Source organism: Cavia porcellus, unplaced genomic scaffold (genome assembly GCF_034190915.1).
Source record: "Cavia porcellus strain 051 isolate PalLab524CR breed Dunkin Hartley unplaced genomic scaffold, mCavPor4.1 scaffold_5, whole genome shotgun sequence".
Classification (NCBI taxonomy): domain Eukaryota; kingdom Metazoa; phylum Chordata; class Mammalia; order Rodentia; family Caviidae; genus Cavia; species Cavia porcellus.
In genome coordinates, this window is record NW_026947488.1 from 34,928,483 (window position 1) to 34,950,758 (window position 22,276).

At 44.6% G+C, this 22,276-nt stretch overlaps 1 protein-coding gene across 12 annotated transcripts in view; it reads left to right on the forward strand.

Moving 5' to 3' along the window:
* Ralgapa2 (Ral GTPase activating protein catalytic subunit alpha 2) overlaps positions 1-22,276 on the forward strand; it is a 256,314-nt gene that overhangs the window by 151,679 nt on the left and 82,359 nt on the right. For 7 of the 12 annotated variants that reach the window (XM_063248618.1, XM_063248619.1, XM_063248616.1 and 4 more), the window contains 9 exons: positions 870-978; positions 4,812-4,922; positions 6,171-6,239; positions 6,464-6,601; positions 7,527-7,710; positions 10,152-10,908; positions 11,644-11,715; positions 17,479-17,602; positions 19,649-19,804. In XM_063248618.1, the coding sequence (XP_063104688.1) occupies positions 870-978; positions 4,812-4,922; positions 6,171-6,239; positions 6,464-6,601; positions 7,527-7,710; positions 10,152-10,908; positions 11,644-11,715; positions 17,479-17,602; positions 19,649-19,804 (1,720 nt within the window). Of the gene's footprint in view, positions 1-869; positions 979-1,624; positions 1,717-4,811; positions 4,923-5,701; positions 5,847-6,170; positions 6,240-6,463; positions 6,602-7,526; positions 7,711-10,151; positions 10,909-11,643; positions 11,716-17,478; positions 17,603-18,375; positions 18,518-19,648; positions 19,805-22,276 lie in introns of those variants that run through there. The other 5 variants (XR_010047468.1, XR_010047469.1, XR_010047470.1 and 2 more) reach the window with 5 other exon arrangements.

Sequence of the window (22,276 nt, forward strand, 5' to 3'; positions counted from 1 at the left end):
TGCAACTTTATCTGAATTTAAGGAATTTTAATGTGTAGTATTTTCTCTTCGAACTTTTTAAAGACTTTCTACTAAGATTAAATCATGAGTTTTTTAATATATTTCTGTTTTCAAATATATGACTATTTCTGCATATCTTTTTGTTACTGATGTCTTAATTAATTACATTGTGGATCAAATTGTTGTCTAATAATTGTATGTGAAATTGTTGACATTTTCTTTGAAGCCCAGTATTTATCTAGGCAGTCATTGTAGCTGCTCTGTGTAGTTTTAAAAACATGTAGATGTATACAGTGTTCTTTAATTGTTGGGCTTACTGTTTTAGATGAGTCCATTATATTAAATTCTTTAAATCAGGTACTTTAATTATCCTGTATCTTTTGTATCTTTTCTGATTTTTTTAAACTTAATCATTCACTGAGTAGAATTTTGTTAAAATCTCCCCTTATGATGTATTTCATCTATTTCTCCTTTTATTTCCATCAAATTTTATAGTACATATAGTTTGAGGTAATGTTATCAGTATGTAAGTTTAGAATTGTCCTATCTATGTGACTCTTGTATTTTATGTTTATGCAGTGACTCTGTATTTGTAAGGATGACATTTTTATTGTAGAGACCACTTTTTCTGATACTAGTTTAGCTATTTCATAATATTATCCATACTTTATAAATACTAATCATTATTAGTGTTCCTATTTGTTCTGAAACTGGACTATTGAGAGTACCTTTTCTCTGAAGAAGACATCCTGTTAATTAGCTATAATTTACATTGCTTTGAATAAACAGATGTAAAAGTTAAATTTGAAAATACTAAATAAACGTATTGTCTCATGAGAGTTTCCTTACTCTTCCTTTTTTTAAAAAAGGTGCATTGCCATTTGTGCCCTGGGGGTGTGGATCTGTGAGGAGCTTGCACAGCACACCTGCCACCCTCAGGTGAAGGAGGCCATCAACGTGATTGGTGTGACACTAAAGGTATCGACACTTACAATTATGTACCATCCAGTTTCAGTTGGGATTAGCCCCACTTTGTGTCCCCTAAGTTGCAGAGAGGAAGTGACCCAAACTTTTTGCTGAGAGCCCCAGCAAGTGTGCTGTGAGGGCCTAGCAGAGGCCACTGTGGCTGCCTCCCCCGGCAACCATGAGTACGAACAGTGTCCCCACATCAAGTCCAGGGGCCAGAAGGGGTTTCCTGTGGAGGCTAGGCAGCTCCCATGGCAAAGTGGACATCTGCCACCTATTGGCAGGGGTGACAAGAAAGTGGAACTTCAAGCCCTGGCCTCTTCAGCAGGCCTGGGAGAAGTCGTGCCCTAGCCAAGCCCAGGGCATTTTCGAGATACTTGTTCTTGTGTTCGTATTGGGAGGTGAAGCTGCTATGGGATACTTCTACAAGGCCAGAATAAGATCCAAATGCTTTGTGGATCTCTATCACAGCTCTACAAGGTAGACATCACAACCCCAGTGCTTCACTGCAGGAAATCGGTGTCTGGAGAAATTACGTCTCAAGTCTAAGGCACACAGCACAGATCAGTTGACAGTGAAGCCCTGATTGAGCTTCTAATTGTGCAGTTTGGCTGTCTCCTAAGGCAGAGTCCCACTATCCTTTCCTGGCTCCTCTTAGAACAGCCATAATGGTCAGCATTACCCTGCCTTCCACTCCAGAACTGGGAAGTACCTGCTTCGGCCAGACAGTATGCAAAAGACTCAGAGGAGGTGAGCATGTGCATCTCACCTGTGGAGGGAGGTAGGTGCGAGAGAGTGGTGTAGCTCAGTCAGAGCCATGGGATCACCCTGCCATGTGAGCTACAAGCCCTGACCCTTAGCCCCCATGGTTTTACAGCCCTTCCTGCCCATCTCTGCTGCTTCCTTTAAGCTGCTATGAGGGCAACAGTGGTGACAGCTGAAGCTGGGTCATCGTTATCAGGCCAGCAACACAGCATTATCCAGGCACGATGCCCTGCCCATCCTAGCCTGGTAGTGGACCCTCTGTGTTTCCAGGGTGTCTTGGCCCCAGGGTACCTGCTGTACCCACCTCACCTTGCTCTTCATCTGGCTGGGTCAGTTACATCATTGGAGCTGGAAAGGTGCTTGCTGCTACTCCCCAGGCGGGGAGGGGAAAAATGATCCTAATGGTGCCACCCTGGTGCTCCTTCCCTTGGACTGAGCAGAGTGCTGGCCCAACCTCAGCCAAGACCTCTAGGTTGGAGGGGCACTGCCTTTTGCACCTCATAGGTGAGGCAGTTTAGCTGATTGGAGACTGAGGGCACAGAGAAATCCTCTTGCAGAGGGCTGGGGGAAGTCAGGTTATGCACTGTGTCAGAGTAGGTCCCAATTTGTTTCTTAGTCTGTTTCCTGGATTCTTAAGAGCTGCTTTTAAATGTTATTTTAATTAAATTGCTAGCAAGTTTAGTGTAAGGGAATAGAAGAAAGGCAGAAATTGGTGACAGAGCTGTGGAATAAAATAATTGAAGAATAGATATATTTTCTTCTTTGCATTTCTGTGCATTTTCAAAAAAGCCTACAATTTTTTATGATTCTGAGGTTCAAGAGAAAATGCAGCCCTGCCTGCGTGCCCGCTGCACCCTTCCTAGAGTGCAGCAGGAGTCCAGGCACCCAGGACCAGGAGGCAGAGAGGCTCCAGGAAGAATGGGGAGAAGTGGTCACTCTGAGGGGAGGGGCTTCAGGTGTGTGTGGCCCTGCCAGAAGGAAGGGTGACAGGGAGGCACTGTGGCCTCATCCCCACTACTGTGAGCGGGGCACCAGGGTGCTATGGACTTCTGTGCAGGCTCCTGCCGTCCTGAACAAAGAACTGGACGGAAAATGGAGCAGCAGGGTTTCACATGTATTACAGGAAAGGGAAAAGTGCTCCGCAGAGTGAGTGCAAAAGTAAAGCAGGAAAGGGATACCTCTACAGAGGACAGAGAGGGCCACTGAGGAAGAGAGGGAGGGAAAGGGAGGAGTGAGGAGGGAGAGAGGGAGAGCGAGAAAGCAAGCAAGCAGTGACCACTGCCATTTCTGTCCACCCTGGTATCAGATGTAGGTCATCCTGCTGTGTCAGAAACTTGCTTGATCTTACACTGAAAGAACTGAAGATCACACAGCCAATTGGTATCAAGCGCAGGGCTTAGCAGCTATACTGCACGTTTCCATTGACAGGTCACACCCGCTTGCCCAGCCACTTTGCCACACCCTGACCACCTTCCCCATGTCCATCTGTGCCCCAGAGCTAGGAGCATAGAAGCGCTCTGCAGCCCCAGCACCTGGCTTAGTACTGTGTCCTTCAAAACTCCTCACCCTCTGGGTGGCCTGGGTATGATTCGGGTGCCCGGAGAGGCTCGCTCCCTGCAGCCCCAGCAGTGAGTGGCCCAAGGACCCTACTCACCACATGGCACTATGCTCTCAAACACATAGCCTCCTGCCTTTGTAGAGGAGCTGTCCTTGGCCTGCTTGCTGCTCCCTCAGGGCACTGGCTGTTCCTCCTTATACACTCTGATTTTCCCAGTCACCCATCTACCCCTTCTGGGAGTGGTCTCAGCTGTCCCTTAAAACTGCTTGGAGGGAGTTATCCTTGCACTCTGTGGACTAGGGTGCTGGGCAGAGCACACAGGTCCCTGCTGCCCTATGACACTGCCAGGTCAGGTGGGGCAGCTGCCTGCCCTGTCTGTTCTGTGCCTTTAACCCAGGCTGGTGCTATGTCAGTCCCCAGTGTGTGCAAGAAGGAATAGCTGCTTCCCCACCTGGCTCCATGTGGCAGGACTGCACCCTCCTCTGCATTCCTTTGGGCCTAGAACCTCCTGCCCCTTCTCTGCCCACACTACCAAAAAAGTAAAAAAATATTTTAAAGAGATGCTGCATAGATGTTGTTACCTTATAGAAGTGACATTTTGTGCCAGGATATGACCCAGAGATAAGGATTCATCCTGCCGGTTTTGTCACTGGTGCTAGATGCTGAGTTTTTGGGAGTGTCCTCTGCTGCATAGGTATCTGCCTGCCTTGGCTTGAGGTGAGGCTATTCCAGACCAGTGATGGGTTCATCCATGAGTCTTTTCTCTAATGAGGGGCAGATAGCTGTGCAGCTCCCAGGTTCTGGCAGCAAGAGAATCCTGAGGTACACTCATTACTATCACATGCCCTGGCATGGTCACCCAAGACCTTTGACACCCATCCTACAGGACATCCTGGTAGTACCCTAGGACATGTGCCGGGAGAAGGAGACGTACTCAGGTCATCCAGTATATGGGACCTGTGACTCATGTCGTCGTGGCCTGTAAAGTTCCCCATTTTCCTAGTGTGTTCTACAGGGAGGTCCACCAGTTTCATTACTGATACAGATCCAGTGATCAATCCCCGTTTCTCCATGTGTAAAATCAGGATATTGTCTACCTTACAGAGCTGTCAGTAGAGATTTACTGGTAGATCAAATTCCTGTAAAAGTTCAGCACACGGGAGTCAATCAACAGTGGACTGCATTTTGAAATCATAGTTTGAAAATTCCGATTTAAGTGAGCTGAATAAAGAATTCGAAATTAAGGTCTTAATTTCCATGACAAATAGCTGTTAACCGGCAGCTGCTTGTTTCAGTACAATGTTGTGGAAATCAACAAGGCTAGGATAGATAGGAGGCGGTCACAGCATGCTGGTAACTCCTCTGTTAAACAGACACAGTTTTCATCCGTTTTATGTAAAATGTATGTCCTGTAATTGGTATGGAACTGGAAAGGGGTAGCCCTTTGTTTTTTTTTTTTTTTCCCTGGGAATAATGCACATTAGGTTACATACTCACTTTGAGACTTTGTTTCCTTTTGTAGTTTCCTAACAAAATCGTGGCTCAGGTAGCATGTGATGTTCTTCAGTTGCTGGTTTCCTACTGGGAAAAACTTCAGATGTTTGAAACCTCCCTGCCTCGGAAAATGGCAGAAGTAAGTCCTTTTCCTGTAATGCTGCCATGTGCACTCCTTCTCAGCATTCTTGGTGTCCAGTTAAGTGCAACCCCCAGATGATTGCAAGCAAGAAGTGTACATGACAATGAGTCCCATCATGGGCTCCTCTCAGCTGTAATTCTAGGCACTGTGCAGAGAAGCCAGTGTGTTCCAGGGCAGGGGCTGATACCCAGGCATTTGAAAGGCGGAGTGACCACAACAAAGAATCCTTTTGTAGATTGGGTTTCATTCGCCAAGAGTAATTTGGGTGGTGCCAGCAAGGAGAAGGCAGCTGGTTACGATGCCTCCGTGTGAGGCCGAGGGCGACGGCTGCTGTGAAAGCAGGCGTCTTCCCAGACTGAAGCCCTGGCCCACACTGCTGTAGCAAGGTCACCGACTGCAAGGACTGCCATGTCACCTGGGTAGGTGGAGAAAGAGTGAAATCATCTTACCCACAGCACCCTAGAGTTCAGTCCACCCAGGGGCTTTGCTGTGGCTCAAGCAGGCCCCCTTACCCATAGTGCCTGGTTGTCAGGTGCATCCCTTCCTGCCAGTCCGTGTAGCTGCACTTTTAAACACATGTCTGTCCTTTGCACAGTCACTGGTGATTCTGAGGAAATTTGATTTGTCCCCCTAAGCGATCACAGAGAGAGAAAAGAAATGATGTTGATTTATTTCCTCTCAGGCCTACACAAAGTTCACTGGGATGATTACTTTGTTCCCTCAAAACCCATCAAGAATCATAGGTGTTTTTTTTTTTTTTTTTTTTTTACCTTAAGTGACCTAGATTGCAATAGAACATGGACATGGGGATATAAAATGCCATGGAATGTGAAGGTGGTTTGGGTCACTGCGACAGGAAGCCTTTTGAGACTGAGAGGGTGCTACTGCACAGTCGGCAGGCAGCACCTTCAAGTGCATAAGGTGAGACCACAGCAGCATCATGAGCTTTTTCAAAGCGTCTTTGGACAACACCAGAAAGTGAGGGGATCCATAGTGAAACGTGGCTGGAAAGAAACCTTCCATTTCTGGGTGCGCTGAGCTTCCCAGCAGCAGAGCAGGCAGAGGCCAGACATGGTCCCAGTGCCTTCTGGTTTTCAAGGCCACATATACAGCTGTCCCACAGCTGTCACCTCCCTCCAAGGAACTGGCACCAGGCTGGGGTTAGCTGCAAGGCCACTCTGGGACTCTTAGCACGTGGCTTCCAAACTAGTGGTCTGTTTGATTGGTGACTTGTCTTTTGTGCAGATCCTTGTGGCCACAATCTCTTTTCTCTTACCAAGTGCAGAGTACTCCACTGTGGAAGCAGACAAGAAGGTAGGTGGCACATTATTAACTTTTCCCTAAAGTTTTTTTTTAAATGTAAGGCAGAGTGGTAAATGTTACTGCAAGTATTTCCTGTAAGAATACTATTTACTTATTTACTTACCTATCTCCCGGGCCTTTGTATGTCTCCTGAGTGAATAACCACTGTGTTCAGGGAAATCCTCCTTAGTGTCCCGTGGACTGCAGTGTAAGGACCAGTGTGTTTCTCCCTCCAGTTTATTGTGTCCTTGCTCCTCTGCCTGCTGGACTGGTGCATGGCGCTGCCAGTGAGTACCCTCCTGCACCCAGTGTCTACCGCGGTCCTGGATGAGCAGCACCTGACTCGAGCACCCTTACTGGATTATATCTACAGGGTGAGTCTCCCCTCAGGCCTCAGTGCAGGCCAGGGACTTGTGTGTCAAAAATCTACCAAAGCATGTTCTGTGCATTTACTTGCTTATCTGGGCCTTTTCAGAAAGGACTTGGGGTGGGTTAAGCATCTTTTAAAAATGATAACTTAAGCAATAAACACAGAATAGATACTGCTATAGAAAGACAGTGGTTACCCAGTTAAAAGATGTTGCATTCTTATATGACTGTTTCTAGAATATTCAAACTACTGCTGTTTGGTCAGAATACCCCAATTTTTATGGAACATGGGTTGTTTCTACTTGATTTTTAAAAAGAACTATATATATTATAGGAATATCCAGAGGATTAGCTTGACAAATCTATTTATAAAAGGAAGAAAAAACTATAATGGTTCCAGTAATCCCTTTGTCTTAAATAAATTTTTAAAAAATAGAGGACACTCACCTTGTGAAAAATAAGAATACTTCAAAAATCTATTATTAAATTTATTTTTATTGAACTATACTCTAAAAATTGTGGGATTATGAGTTACAATAATTTAAACTCATGAGCTGTCCTGGAGTACCCCGGTGGAATCTATTCATCGTGTTCCTTTGTCCCTCCACTGGGAGTGGCTTCCCCCATGCCACCCATCTCCCTGCTCAGCCCTCCCTCCTGGTGTCACCGTGGGAGGACGGGGGAGGGCTTGGGTGTGTGCAGTCATACACCCTGGCGACATGAGCAGTTTTTCACTTTTGCTTTGAGAATATATTTATTGCCGTTGATGTGAAAGAAGGAAAATGAGCCTGCTCATAGCAGCAAGCTATTTAAGCAGGGAAGGGACTCAGTGTTTGGAAGCACCCTGCACAGGGGCCCCAGTACCCAGTGCCATGGTATGGGGATGGGAGGTGGCAGCACCCATGGTGCCTGTCCCATGTCCTTCCGCAGGTCCTACACTGTTGTGTCTGTGGCTCGAGCACATACACCCAGCAAAGTCACTACGCGCTGACCCTGGCCGACTTGTCCTCTGTGGATTATGACCCCTTCCTGCCCCTGGCCAGCGTGAGGAGCTCTGAGCCAGTCCCGTGCCATTCCTCAGCAGACCTGGGCAACCTGCTGACTGTAGAAGAGGGTGAGTATAATCCTAGACAAACCCCTTGTGGTCCAGAAGGGGAAAGAGTTTAATCTTTTCTTGTTTTATTGGTTGATTTTTGGTACCGGAAATTGAACTCATGACCTCATGCTTCCTGAAGTGATAAGCAGACATCTACCCACATGGCTGCTGCTAGACTAGCTCACCACTTCCTGTGACTGATCACTGGAAAATTGCAAAGGACTAGTCAGTTAATGAAACAGGAAAAGCCTAAAAATAGGCACTTAAATTTTGGTACTGTTTTCTTTTCAAAGAATAGTATTTTTTGACTTAAATATTTATTCTCCAAGAAAACCTCAGGATCTTGTGTAGGCATTCCCAAAAGCATTCAGTAGTACTCAAAGTAATCACTTAAACTTCTCTGACAACAGAGTTTTGAAATGCGCTGCCAAGTTATCCAAGTTAAAAAGCCAGAAATTTGAAAGAGTCTTGGCGTACACAGTCTTGCCAGTTAGCTATATCTTGTTATGAGTGAAGGAGTAAAGAAAGGTGAAGACTTTTAGGTGAAATAAAATGTGCTTCTATTTTTCACTCTGTGTCATTGTTCAAACTATTTCTAATCAGGTAGTATTTCTGATAAGCAGTATTTTAATAACTCTGTCTTAGATCATTGCCTATGTACTACTTTCAAATAAAGTTACAGTGAGAGACAGCTCATCAGTGGCAACATGCGCCCTGTGCTGAGACAGTTAATCCAAACTCCTTATGGTTGAAAGGAAGAAGGGACTCTAAAACACCACAAGGAAAGGAGGACCTAAGATCCTACTTTTACATTCCAACTGTAAATTTACAAAAAATCCAGAAATTTAGAATCTATTTTGTAATAGTTTGTGCAAGTCACTTTTTATTAACAGCCTAGATTTTCCTCTTTGTTCTCAGGGAACCTATAGCAAGGGATTTAACTGAAATGTGTCAAGGAAGAGTGATTATTATTTCAAAACTATTCCTTTCTCTTACTTTTCAATGTTACAGCTTTTTATTAGACGTATCAATGTGTTGTGATTTATGGTCTATTAATATGACTCTAGGTTAATTTCCTATTACAGAATTCAGACACATTTGTTAAAAACACACATTTAGCTTTGCCTCAAATTGCAAGCACAACCCTTGTGAGTAAAAGTGGTGGGAAAAGTGATTTTCTAGTTGTTATTTTCTGCCTTGCCCTACATAGGCCTTTGTCACTAGAACTTTGTGCAGCCCTGCCCTGCCTTCCTACAAACTCCCAGCAGCTTCCCACATCCCCTTTGGGGCAAGCACCGAATTGAACATTGACTGCCATAACTGTGTGGAATCATGCACATTTCTCCAAGGGCTGGGAGGAAGCATCTAAGTTCTGAGCTGGATGTAGGTGACCTCCTCTGCTTCTGAACATCGCATCTTTGATGTGAAGTCATCTAGTATTGAATGCAGTTTCATGTTTATTAAAAGAGTAAAAACAGCTGAATTCTAAGACAACTCAGAATAATCTTATTCTCCATGGTCTTTACCCAGAATTTCTTAGATTTAGGATTTTACTGTTTCTTTCTAGGACTTGTACATCATAAAATTGTGTCTTATAAATAAGTTGTATTTTTAATGCCTAAGGGGAAATGTGTTTGGTGTGAAAAAAATATATTATGGTTTCTTATGTTTTAATATTTGATTTTTCATATTTTGAATTAAAAAGCTAAGTATTCTTAAAACTTTAAGTTAAATATCTAGTTTTTGGTTAAAATTAATAATTTTATTTTCACTTGTTTTTACATTAATGCATGAGGCATGTTATAAATTTGGCCAGCTGATGTTTTCCTAACTGCTTGGAAGAGGTCATTTCAGTCTACATTCATAGGTTTCATTTATCTGCTTCTCCTTTATGCCTTATTTTACAAGACCTTCTTGTGCATACAGTTGTTGATGTCTTTGTATGCATTTTAAGTATTAAAAATTTCATAGATCAGTTGCTCTTGAGCATTTAATCAACTACAAATTTAGTTTAGCCCTTCTAACTATCTCTATGATTTATCAATATGACAGATTCTCTTTAATATTTAAAATGCCCTAGCAACAGAGCATAAATTATCGTGATTATTAAGCAAATTGCATCCAATCTATTTCAGCAGCCCCAAAGTGTGACTGATTCCCGTGGGAGGTATATCCTAGCCCTTGGACAGGAACAAGGCTACTGTTCCCTGACCCCCAAGTGAGGACTGTGACCTCACCAGGTCTGCCAGCTCCCAACTCTTCAAGTCAGTACTTCCTATGTCTACAGATTTTTAAATATCTCTTTCAAATGAGATCTTCAAGTTTGCAGTCCATTTAAATTAAACTTTCAAATTCAAATGGATTAGTATCAAAAAAGAAAATAGATGAAAAGAATTCTCAGACTGAAAACAAAAAAAAGCATTCTGAAATTGAGTCCTGTGCTACTTCTGTGCCCACAGAGAGGAGGAGGAGGAGCCTGGAGCTGATCCCACTCACTGCCCGCATGGTGATGGCCCACCTGGTCAACCACTTAGGCCACTATCCACTGGCTGGCGGCCCGGCCATGCTGCACAGCCTGGTCAGTGAGAACCATGACAACGCCCACGCCGAGGGTGCCGAGTTGTCCCCCGAGGTGTTCCGGAGCCCGAACCTGCAGCTCTTCGTGTTTAATGATAGCACCCTCATCTCCTGCCTGCAGATGCCTTCAGAGGGGATGAGTGGCAGGTCCCCAGGGGGCACTGTCTCAGACATGCGTGTCATTGTGCGAGATGTCTCTGGGAAGTACTCCTGGGATGGAAAGGTGCTTTATGGACCCCTGGAGGGCTGCCCTGTCCCCGGGAGTCACAGTCCCAGCTTTCACATTCCTGGCTGCCCGCCTCGGAAAGACCTTCCTCAGGCTGAGGAGGGGGATGATGCGCTGGATGAGCTGCTTGAGAACATTGGCCACACAAGCCCCGAGTGCCTCCTACCATCCCAGCTGAAGCTCAGTGAGCCTTCCCCACCCCCGTGTGGAATGAGCAGTGAGCAGGAAAAGGAAATCATTGAGGCGATCCTGCGCCAGAGCGCACAAGAGGAGGAACATGTCCAGAAGTGTACGTCGGCCTCCACCTTAAGGGTCACCAGCCAAGGGCAGCCCTGCCCGGTGGAGCCCCGAGGGCCCTTCTATTTCTGCAGGCTGCTGCTCGATGACTTGGGAATGAACTCTTGGGACAGAAGGTAACAGTGCATACTGGTCCTTCAGTTATTTCCTCCTTTTCTTTTTTCCACATGATTGTTGTCTACACACTAGAAATGGAGATTTTTCTCTGTCTATTTCAATGTTTACAAATTATTCCATCTGCTGAATTGAAACTAGAAGTGAAGCTAATTGTGCTGTCCTGATGCAGATTGATTTGTAGAACCTACTGGATATTTCAAAGAGTATCAAGCATTTCCTGTGCATGCATTTTACCTACTTACTTCTCTGTCTGTTATTATTTTGACTTTTATGCAAGATGCTAAAGGACTACAGAGTGAATTAGCCACAATTGAATCTGAGGTCTGATGAGGGGGTTAGACATTACCCATCTCTGATAACGGGCAGGTGTTCAGGAATTCAGCTTCATCCATTAGGAAGGCCAGGGAGCGAAGAAGACCTGGCGGAGGAGGACCTGATAGGGGAGCAGAAGGAACAGGATACTGCAGCAAAACTAACAGAGGAACTGGAGACACAAACACATGCACACAGGCATACATTCATTGGCTACAGAGCCATCCAGAGCCCTTGATCGTGGTGGGCTATAGTGGAGCCCTGATGCGTTGCAGCTGTAGGATAGCAAATCTCCTGTGGAAGGTTTCTGTTACACTGTAGTGATTGAGGCCCTAGATGGATGAATGGTGGGTAGGTTTGGAGAGCAACAGAACTGATCTGTGATCATATGACCTTTTTCTTCTGTCCATTTTTCTTTCTAGGAAGAATTTCCACCTATTGAAGAAAAACTCAAAATTACTGAGAGAGCTAAAAAATCTGGACTCCCGTCAGTGGTATGTTAAAGTACATCAAACCACTTTTGTCCTACTATCTGCCTATGCATTCAGAGGTCAGATACAGCTGCAAGGACAAAAACTTGCAAACCCAAGCATGGTTCTAGATCTAGACTCTGGGGCTTTTATCTGAAGGAATAGCACATGCTTGGTATCCTAAGAAGTCAGGGTTCCCAAGAACCTAGGCTCTGATGGAGCACCTTCCTGGGTGACAGCCAGTGGGCACTGCTCCTCCTTTATTCTCCGATAAAACCATAGCAGCAATATGTGAAGCTCGATGAGACCACTTTTACAGTCCAGGCTGGTGCCAGTGTGCCGGTGCTCTGCAGTCCTGCTTAGAGTACTGGCAAGGCTGAGACTAGCATACAGTTATTAGTAGCCCTCCACTAATCAGCCTTGTGCTGCAGAGCTGTCAGTCTCAGGTTCACTCGTTCCTGTATGGCACAGGACATTCCAAAGGTGTGCTCACAGCACAACTTTTATGATTTGGGAAGATACAGGTTTCCAGAACCAGCCAGGTAACAGTAAGGATAGGCTCAATATATAACAGATCCTCTATCAAAGAGAAAACTGCTTACGTAATCTTCAGTTTTTAAAAACCAACCTTCTTCCCCTTTTATTTGCCTTAGGAATATCCAAATATTCTGTCAGCCTGCCTGCCCCCACAAAAAGAAACATTTCAGGCTGTTTTATTATTCTTGCTGTAGTTTATTGGCTACATGTTTTTTACTGCTTTGTTGTTGCTGTGTTTTGTTTTTTTGTGCGTGTGACACAGAGCCTCATTAGTTCAGGTTGGCCTTGAACTTACTGTGTAATCCAAGGCTGGCCTCAAGTTCAGCAAGCCTCCTGCCTCAGCCTCTCCATTGCTGAGATTATAGATGTGTACTGCCACACCTGGCTCTTACTCCTTCCTTAACTCCGTCATTAGACAATATTTTCAAGCTTTTTATTTTTAAAGGGTAGTGCGGAAGCAAGGAGATAGGGGAACAGCAGACCCCAGTTTTAGTATGGCTGGTCCTGGGTTGGCATTTGGAGAATTACTAGAACTCTCGACTTCATTCATCCCCCTATTCCTTCATCCGCTGTCCAGTCTCCATTTCAAGGCACCAGCTTCTCCTACCTGACACTTTTGGGACTGAGTATGACCCACTAAGCAAATAGTTTCAACATCATCTGAGTTTAGGTGGACTTTCTTGTGGTTTTGGTTGGTTGTTTTAGCATCTGATCCAAACTCAGTGATACGTTTCTAAACTTCATTTTCAGGCAGATTCTTGATTCATACCACTATTGCTGCCATATCAGATTTACCACTGTGATTCTTCCCAGGTGGTTTGAATTCTTGAACTTACTATAAATGCAGTACCTAGGAAACCCCAGGTGTTTGTGTGACAGAGAGTCATAGGTGTAGTTTTCTTTTAAATCCCTACGGTCCAGCTGTCCACTTGGACAGAGGGCTTGCTGACCTTTGAAAGGACCTGGCTTCCATCCCCAGCAGAGTAGTCACCCCTAAAAAGTATATGAATCATACTTGAAAGATGACTTATTTTTTTAAAGCAGTTTGGCATGTCACTGTGGGCCAAGCAGAGACTAAAACATAAAATCATATTGAGCTTTCTTACAACTCTATGTCCTTTGCTCCTTCAGAAGCATCTAGAATAAAGACACTTGACTTGAACTGTCTTCTCTCTGGAGTCAGAGGCACACAGGGGTTTCCTTCATTCTTTTTTCTTTTTTTGCCATTTCTTTTGTCACTCTTCTGCCTTCCCTCATGTCTCCCTGCCCCTCACAGTACCCGAGCTCCCACAGCCACACACACCTCATGGCCGCTCTGGCCCTATGCACTTTCTGAGTCTCAGGTAAGTCCTAGTCGCCAGTCCTCATCCCATCTAGAGAAGCCAGATGAGGGCCACTGTTTCTAGGTGGCCGTACTGCTGTCAGGGGATGTGCCAGAGAATTTAGTATCAGGAAATAAATGAAGCCGTAAAGATTCACTGTGGCTGAGCCTGGGGAAAGGAACCCCATGGCTCGATGGCCGTTGCAGACATCTTGTTTCCTCATCACCAAGTGAGACAGCGAAAGACCTGAGGCTAAAAGGATGGAGACACGGAAGTGCTTCCTTGCTGCTTCCTCAGCTCCCTGCACCTGGCTGGACAGAAGGAATTCTGTGAGGGAGTTCTTGTGCACGACCCAGGGACTCGCTTCCTTTTCCCTCTTGACTCCAGTGCTCAACTAGCGGTCATTTGAGTCCCAAATTCAGCTTTTCCAGCATATACAGAATTATTCCCTGCTTCTCAGTATTTAGTGAATACATTTTTGTAATTGTGGCAAATTTGTTCAGGGTTAATGCACTTTAGTTGCATGAGGTGCCATTGAATTAGTTCCCTAGGGTGCTATTGCAGCAAAATACAGCTCTGGGTTGCTGATTGGCAATCCTGTGCCCCTTGATTAGCCTTCACTTAAATCCCAAACTCTTGGATTTAGTGTCTTCTTAATATCTACTTTTGTATCAGTTTATTTTATGCTAAAGGGTATTTTCAAGGCTCTTTGGGGAAAAAAAAAAAAAGAGGAACTAAGTCTGGGATTCTTCAGCCATGCAGAAGTGACACTGACATTCAGATTGGTCAGATAGTGAACAGAACACTTCTTGTTCCTTAGCCTTCAGTTAGGACTTTTCTGTGTATGTCCATATCAGTGTGCATCACTCCTGGGAAAGCACAGCTCCTTCCTGACATGTCTTTAGCAAAGTCAGAGACTGTCTTGCAACTTCAGACTCTGAAGTTAGCAAAGGTGCAACAACAGCAGTGTAATGGATGGACACACCATCACAGGGGTCCCTTGAAACATGGGCACCTTTTTGCTGCCCCAGGCGTGGCCGATGGGGAAATTGCAGCTTTTAAGTTCAGCTCTTTCATGTGACAATGGAAGACAACTGAGTTGTTCTGGTCCATTCCTAATGGAGACCAAAATACATCCTAATGAAGAAGGGAAGTTGTTGGTTTCGCCTCCATGTTCCTGAATTACCTGCCTCTCCATGCACTGGTAGTACAGTGGGAATACAAGCCTGGCTCTAATAGGGCCAGAAGTGGTGCCTTCTTCCTAGCAGGCTCTCTGCAATGCTAGCATTTGGACAGCAGATCTGAAATTTTTTAATCATGACAAGGGAAGGTCACCTTTCCTTCACAGCATCATTGGGCCTCAGCACTGCACCTCCAGGTTGAGGTCATGAGGTCTTGATGACCATCAGCAGTGATGACAGAAGCTCTTAAGGAGAATGAACAGGAACATCTCTGACCAACCTAAGGCTGTTTTTACGTACACAATGTCAGTGGAACAAATAAAGTGAGGTAGTGAGGACTTCTCACTCTGGGGAGAAGGCTGTGGGAAGAAATTGAATAGCTATACTTTTTTCTCCTTTCCTTACAACAGTCTGAAAGGGCAAAGGTCATAATAGCTGTGATTACAGAGCCCCAATTATCACCACTCCTGGGACAGAGTGAACTGGTCGAATTCGAGGTGCTCCTTCATGCAGCAGTTTCAGGGCTCCCTACTCCATGAGAATGAGCTACCTGTCTGTGAGCATAAGGTCCCTACTACAGCATTGCACACACACCCAGGATCCATCACCACAAAACCTTCCCTCCTGGGAGCGCCTGCTCCATTCACAGGAGACACGTGCAGGTGGGCTCTGTACAGTGGGTATCAAAGCCTCAGGAAGCCCAGGGACTAAGGGGTTCTCACTGTGAATGTAAGAACACAAAAGTCCCATCAAAAGATTATAAAGATTTTTTAAAAAAGATTATAAAGGTAAGCATTTTTAAGGAAAGATAATATGAAAATGTCTTTTGAAAGGGAAGCAACTAGATGAGATTTGAGATATGATTTATCAATAATATGAAATCTTGTACCATTACAAATAACTAGGATAGAAGCACTACTACAAAAGTATTCACACTCAAAAATAAACTACAACAGTGAGTTTTAACTGGTGTATCTTACCAAGACCTTTGTAAAGTGCTCATAAATATTTTAGGTATAAAATTATTTCTGAAATAATATATTAGACTTTCATATTTCATATTTGCAAGCAAAAATGCATCTTAAGTTGGTAACAGTTTTGTTTTTCATATGTTCAAATTGCAAGCGTTTTGTGTTTTCCTTTAAGATAAGGACTCGCTGTATGCCCCAGGCTGGATCCTCCTTCCTCAGCTTCCCTCAGCTGGGATCACAAGTGTATGCTGCCATGACCAGCTGCAGTTGTTTTTTTATTTTTCTTGTTAGTCCCCTTTTTCCTTTCTATATTTTAAACATTTTATTCCAAGTACATTTAGTATGTGAAAACTACAGGAGAAGTGAATGGCTACCTAAATGAATAGAATAAATGACCATTCCTCCAGGTACTTGTATATAACGGTTCAGTTGAACCTCAGTTAGTCCTGCTCACTGGGTATAAAAATAACCTATACAGAAGGAAATGTTAGAAAATTTGTTAAAATATGGAGTCACTTCTACCTGTATGGAAGTCTAATCAGATTATAATGTGGTAATACTGTATTAGGCAACAAAATTTTCTGTGTTAGCTAGTACTTAGTAGTTTTTCTATGAGATTTTTCAGAATGCCGTGCAGAAGGGAAGAGTGGAACTGCTCTGGCAGTGGTACTCTAATTATCAGAGACTGTAGTAAAACTCGCAGGCAGTGGGTCATGGAATGAATGATTCTTTTTTTTTTTATCGGTACCAGGAATCACACTCATGACTGCCTGCTTGCAAGGCAGGCGCTGATGCCGCTGAGCTAAATCCCCAGCCCCAGAATGACCGATTCTTAACTAAAGTGCTGTGGGAATAGAAACAGTGTTTTCATCTCTAGGCTGTCACCCAATTTATTGATAGTTGTTTGCACACTTTCTCTACAGTGCAACTAACTTCTAGAAGCTGGTTATTAAGGTGTCCCTAGACAATCATATACTGGTTGGTTTAACACAGTTTATCTGAGCCCCTACTGTGCACCAAACCCTATGCTAGATGTGCAAAAAATAAAAAGACAGAATTCCTTTGTTGAAAGCTTAGATCTTCTTGATTTGACAGGCAATGGTTCCAAGTCTATCATGAGCTAAGCAAATGAAGGGTTTAGATGACCAAACAGGTTTCCTCAGACATCTGTCCACCAGGCCAGTACCCTCAGTGAGTTGGAGCATAGGACCAACATACCCTATCACAGTGAGAACGCCCATGTATGTCTGCTTGGAAGAAGTTTCTCGTTCTCATAAGAGCTTGATGTGGCATGCAGGTGCTCTCATGGAGCTACCAGAAGCCTTATGCTAAAGTGTGGACAGTGAAATGTGGGTACTCACATCGGTCAACATAATCAGTATCTATGAAATTCTTTAAAAGACATTATTCTTTGCTCCTAAAGAGGAGAGAACTGGCCAAGTGCTACCTGCTGCTGTCGTGTGCATCTTGTTCCTGAACGTGGGGTCTCAGGAGCAAGAGGACCTTGTTCCCAGTCTCCCAGTCATGTTTTACGTGCTCTTCATTTAGCGTCCTGTGTCTCCTTTCAACCACATCCATAAGGCAAGTGATGACAGTGCTTGCCTCCGTGGAGCAGTTGCAAAGAGCAAGATTGTGTCTGCATCTTAGGAGAGTGTGTGACTCCTAGGAAGTTCTCAGTGAATAGGAGTTCAAGGAATAGGAATCATACTGGTGGCAGGAAAAAAAAACAACTTTGTATGTGAGAATTCTAACTTACTTAAATTTAAAAATTTACAGCCGGGAGACACATAAAATTGCAGTATTTTACATTGCTGAAGGTCAAGAAGACAAGTGTTCGATCCTCTCTAACGAAAGAGGAAGCCAAGCTTATGAAGACTTTGTTGCTGGTCTTGGATGGGAGGTAATTTCATCCAGTAGTTTTATTGACCACCACTATTTAAAGCTGTGTGCAAACTGTTCTTATGTGTGGTTTTACATTCAAAGATAGGCTGGAGGACAGGAACTAAAAAAACACTTTGAACTTAACATCTTCTGTTCACTGCTTTTCAGTACCTTATATGTGAACTCTTGCTTCTCCTCATTTTGTTCTTGATATATTTTAAACTCTGGTCTTTTTTTTTTGGCCTCAGGGATCAAACTCACGACCTCACACTTGCCAGGCAATCACTTGTACCTGCTGAGCTAAATCTCCAGCCCTCCTCTTGATATTTTTAAATTTGCTTTGTATCAGAGCTGTAAAGTCAGATGGACTCATCGCTATACACAGTTTGTAGTAAAAGAGGAAAAATGTGGGTGGAGAAGCTATGGCTTTAGCCGCAGTATAGAGATTGGAGAAGAACAGTGGCTTAGTAGCTGAAAAGGTGAAGAAAGTCTTGGATGAAGTCAAAAGAAGCTGAAACAAAACTAGAGTGCAGTAACCATGGTGGTTTACCTATTAGCCTGTTTACCTAACACAGATCCCGAGGATGACTGATACTGAAAATCTTGGTATTTTCTTGATTGATACCCAGACACACACATACCAACAGACTTGTATCTGTCTTCTAGGAGCATGAATCTAAAGAAAATATCTCCCAAGCATCTGAAAATAATTTCAAGTATTTAAAATGGAAATCACAATACCTAAAATTATGTTCTTACTCTTTAAATATTTTCTTTGTTTTGGTTTTCCAGTTATGTGTGCTAAAGAGAAACTCCAGGGTACCTAAGCGCAGCTTGTCTCTCAGGGCTCAGCCTGCGTAAGAGGCCTGCTGGAGAGATGGGGGCAGAGTGAGGCCTCGGCAAGGGCAAGACCATGTCCTTCCTAAAACGTCTGGTGTGTTTTAGTCTAAGACCTATTCTCCTTCCGATAAACCATTGTCCTTCTTGCTAGTAAGAATGCTTATTTGTCATAAAGTATATTTACTATTCAGCACATTATTCAAACATACATTCTCAACCAAAATTTTAAGAAAAGACTCGAATATTAATTGAGTATTCTTGGCACCAGAGACTTTTCTGTTTCTTTCAATTAGAATAGGTACTTTACTGAGAGAATAATATACTTCATTGTAAGTTGAAAATTTTAGATTGAGGCACTAAGAAGTGAGCATTCCCACCATAACCCTAAATTAGTTCTGATGCATACATTTTTGGCAGTGCTGTAAACTGGAGCAATCTTTTGAAAGGCACTTGAGCACTGACCACTAGATTGTGTGACTTCTGTGCTCTGTGACCCAGTCTCTTAAGAGCAGCACTCTTCCCAGTGTTCTTCCATTCTGGGGGCACACAATCCTGACAGAGCAGTCATGTGGAGCTGTGTATGCATATGCTTCCTGTATCCCAACCCCAGGTACAGGGTGGGTTGCTTCCGCCAAGCCAGTCACTGAGTGCTTCCTCTAAAGTCCGCAGACAGAGCATGCCCTCCATAGCTTCTATTCCAGAGAATGTGAGCATTGCTTTGTTAGCTGTAGAAATCAAACTTCATCATGTATGTGCAGGACATGTCGGATTTGGTGGCTTGGTTCTATTTGTGGTTTCAGGCATCCCCTATAGGGCTTGGGATGTGTACCCTGCAAATAGGTGGAGACTGCCCTACACACACACAAACACACACGAGAAGGGAAATTAGATAAATACACAGCAAAATTTGGGAAGGAGCTTGCTTGCTTCGCAGAGAGCTAGGGCACCCAACCAGGGCCTGATACACTAGGCAGATGCTTTACCACTGGACTGCACTCCCAGTGCTTAGTGTTTTGTAGCGATTTTCTGCAGGTGGTAGTGTTACAGAGCCATTTCATTTTTAATGTGCACAACTTGAACATTATAACATGCCTGGCCTTGTACTCTATTCGTGAGCAGAAGGAAAGCTGTAGAAATAAAAGTAGCTCACCTTGTTAAGTCCCCACTGCTGCCTGGTGAGGAGGAGCAGCTCTGTCTGACCCTGTCCCCGGCTCACTCTCCCCAGGTGGATCTCTCCACCCACTGTGGCTTCATGGGCGGCCTGCAGCGCAACGGCAGCACTGGGCAGACTGCCCCATACTATGCTACCTCTACTGTGGAAGTGATTTTCCACGTTTCCACGCGGATGCCATCAGATTCAGATGATTCCCTCACCAAAAAGGTACAGTGCTTCCCTCCCTGAGGCTATCCTTGAAGAGCACAAAGACCTGGTCACTGTTCTCAGGAACTGGTGATCCTGTGGCTTTTCCTAACCAGTTTGGCAGAGCCCTGAGATGGAAGGTTGGCAAAACAAAGGGCCTGCCATGTTGCTCCTGTGAGGCCTTCCACTGGCAGAAAGTAATGCTGTTACCTGACAGTTTGGCAGAGGTCACGTGGAATGACCTTTGTGACTCTGGGAAGGTACCTCCACCCCACCCCTGCTCACCTAGGCACAACCTGCTGAATGACAAAGGCTGGTACTATCACTGCTACCACTGCCCCACTTCTGTTACACACCTTCTGCTCTCCCTCAGTCTCCTCCTAGGTATAGTGTGCCTGAGGACAATAGCCCTGTCCCTGCCAGCCTGCAGGATGCTCACCGCAGGAGACCCACGTTAGGTGTGAGGACACCTTTCTAGAAAGGGAGATTAGTCCAGTAAGGAGCCAACAGGGAAGCCCAGAGCAGCTGTGCCAAGCACAGAGCCTAGAGCCGCAAGGGGCAAAGACAGACCTTAGGTCTGATAGATGGACATACCAAAGTTTTACAAAATATTTCTTTAAAAAAGGTTGGGTTTTTGTTTTCTTGAGAAAAGCCAAACTATTTTTTTGACAAAATGTCATGCTATAAATAATGTTCCAAGGCTTGGCCTGGTTGAAAGATTTCCTACTGTAATAATCAAAATTCAGCTGATACCTTTTGCAGTGCTAAGATTTAGCATCATTAGCGATAAACTCTCTTTATCAGGATGTCTCACAGCGAGGCTAAAAATCAGTCACAGTAACAGCAGCCCACAGTTCCTCATCTTATTCTAACTAAATTGTCCCTAACAGCTTAAAAATGAGCTGTAAGATTTTAAAGTGATTCACACTCCCTCCTGCCCCTGTCATGGGGGGACTTTTTCAGTTCCTCAATCTGGTTGCAACCCCATAGTGAACTCTTGATCCTTCACTGCAGAAATTTGTTAGCTCCAGCTAGATTAGATTTTTCACAGCTAATCTAACTGCTGTAGGGGTTTGCAGAGTGGGGACAGAGCTGTGCTATTGGATTTGTCCAATTCATTTGACTCCAAGACTATAATTGCACTTATGTCTTACAAGGCTTTTATAGCCTCAGGCTGGCCAGCCGAATAAAAAACAAATTGGCAGTGATACAGTGCAAGTGAAAGGGGATGAAAGGCCCACATTATCAGTCTCCAGGCAGCGCTGTTCTGGCAGGAAGTTTCTTGGTTAATTTACAAATAAAACTTAGATTTTAGGATGGGCACACTGTCAGCTGAACAATGGGGATGTCAAGCCTGACTGTTACTTAGGAAAAGTAGCAGCCGGGCCCACTGAGGAGCAGGAATTCTTCAATCAAACAGACGACTCCTTCTGGAGCCAGCTGGCAATGTAATGCAATTAGTGGGAAAGGAGGTCAGCCCATTAGATATGGACCATGACAGTGTCACCAGTGGAGTGCAGCCTGGCAGCAGCAGGCGGAGTGACCCAGGCGGAGGGACTTAGAACTCTGTCAGGACTCGAAGTGGCAGGGCCCAGGGCATTTGTCTGGAGCCTGGTGCGCCCATGAAGCAGAAGGGATGGGAGCTGGCAAGGGTCCTTTCCCGCCCACTGCCCACGCACACAGTAACCTGGTCACTGGTGGGTTTCTCATTCCAAAGTCCCCAGGTGCACAGTGATGCCTCTGTCGAAACTCTCAGCCCAAGCCCCCTTGGGTGCTGGGGAGCATTGTGCTGTCTTTGCAGGCCCATGGCGCAAGCTAGTCCACTGGATTGGTTTCACCTACCATGTTCTTATCGCAGGCAGGAGAGAAAGAATTTCTGCTCTTTGCTCCAGATTTACCAGCCAATCAGCCCAATGGCCTTAGCTCCAAGTTCTGTGATTGAGCTAATTAAACTGTAACGTGTCCAGAAGTTGGAGGCGCATGACATTGAAAGCAGTTCTGAAATGAATGTTGTGTTAACACACCGAGTCGCTCCTCTTTAATTACAGAACCACCTCCTTGGAGGAAGGGAGTGTTAGTGTGACACTGCCATCTCAGGCTGTAGTTCTGAGAACCCAGTAGCAAGTGAAATTTGGAGAGACTTTATTGGGTTGTAAAGTAAATACTCTAGTGAGGAAAGGGGAATGCCTGAAATTTCAGTGACTGCTGTTTCACGTTAGTGCTCATACAGTGCGCTGCCTAGCTGTGGATCAGAGGGAATCACTATGGTGTCAGGTGCTGGCATCAGGTGGTAGCACGTTTGAGAAGTGTTTGGTTAGGGAGTCGTTCTCCTTTGGACACACGTTCTAGCCTTCTTCCAGGTGGCCCAGCATCCCCTGAGCTCACTGCTAAGATGAGTGTGGTAAGAGTGTTCATGTTACTTTCTGCCGATAGAAACTCCTCCCAGAGTTTCAGTTAGATGCTGCACATTGCTCTTGGAAACCTGCTTGTCCC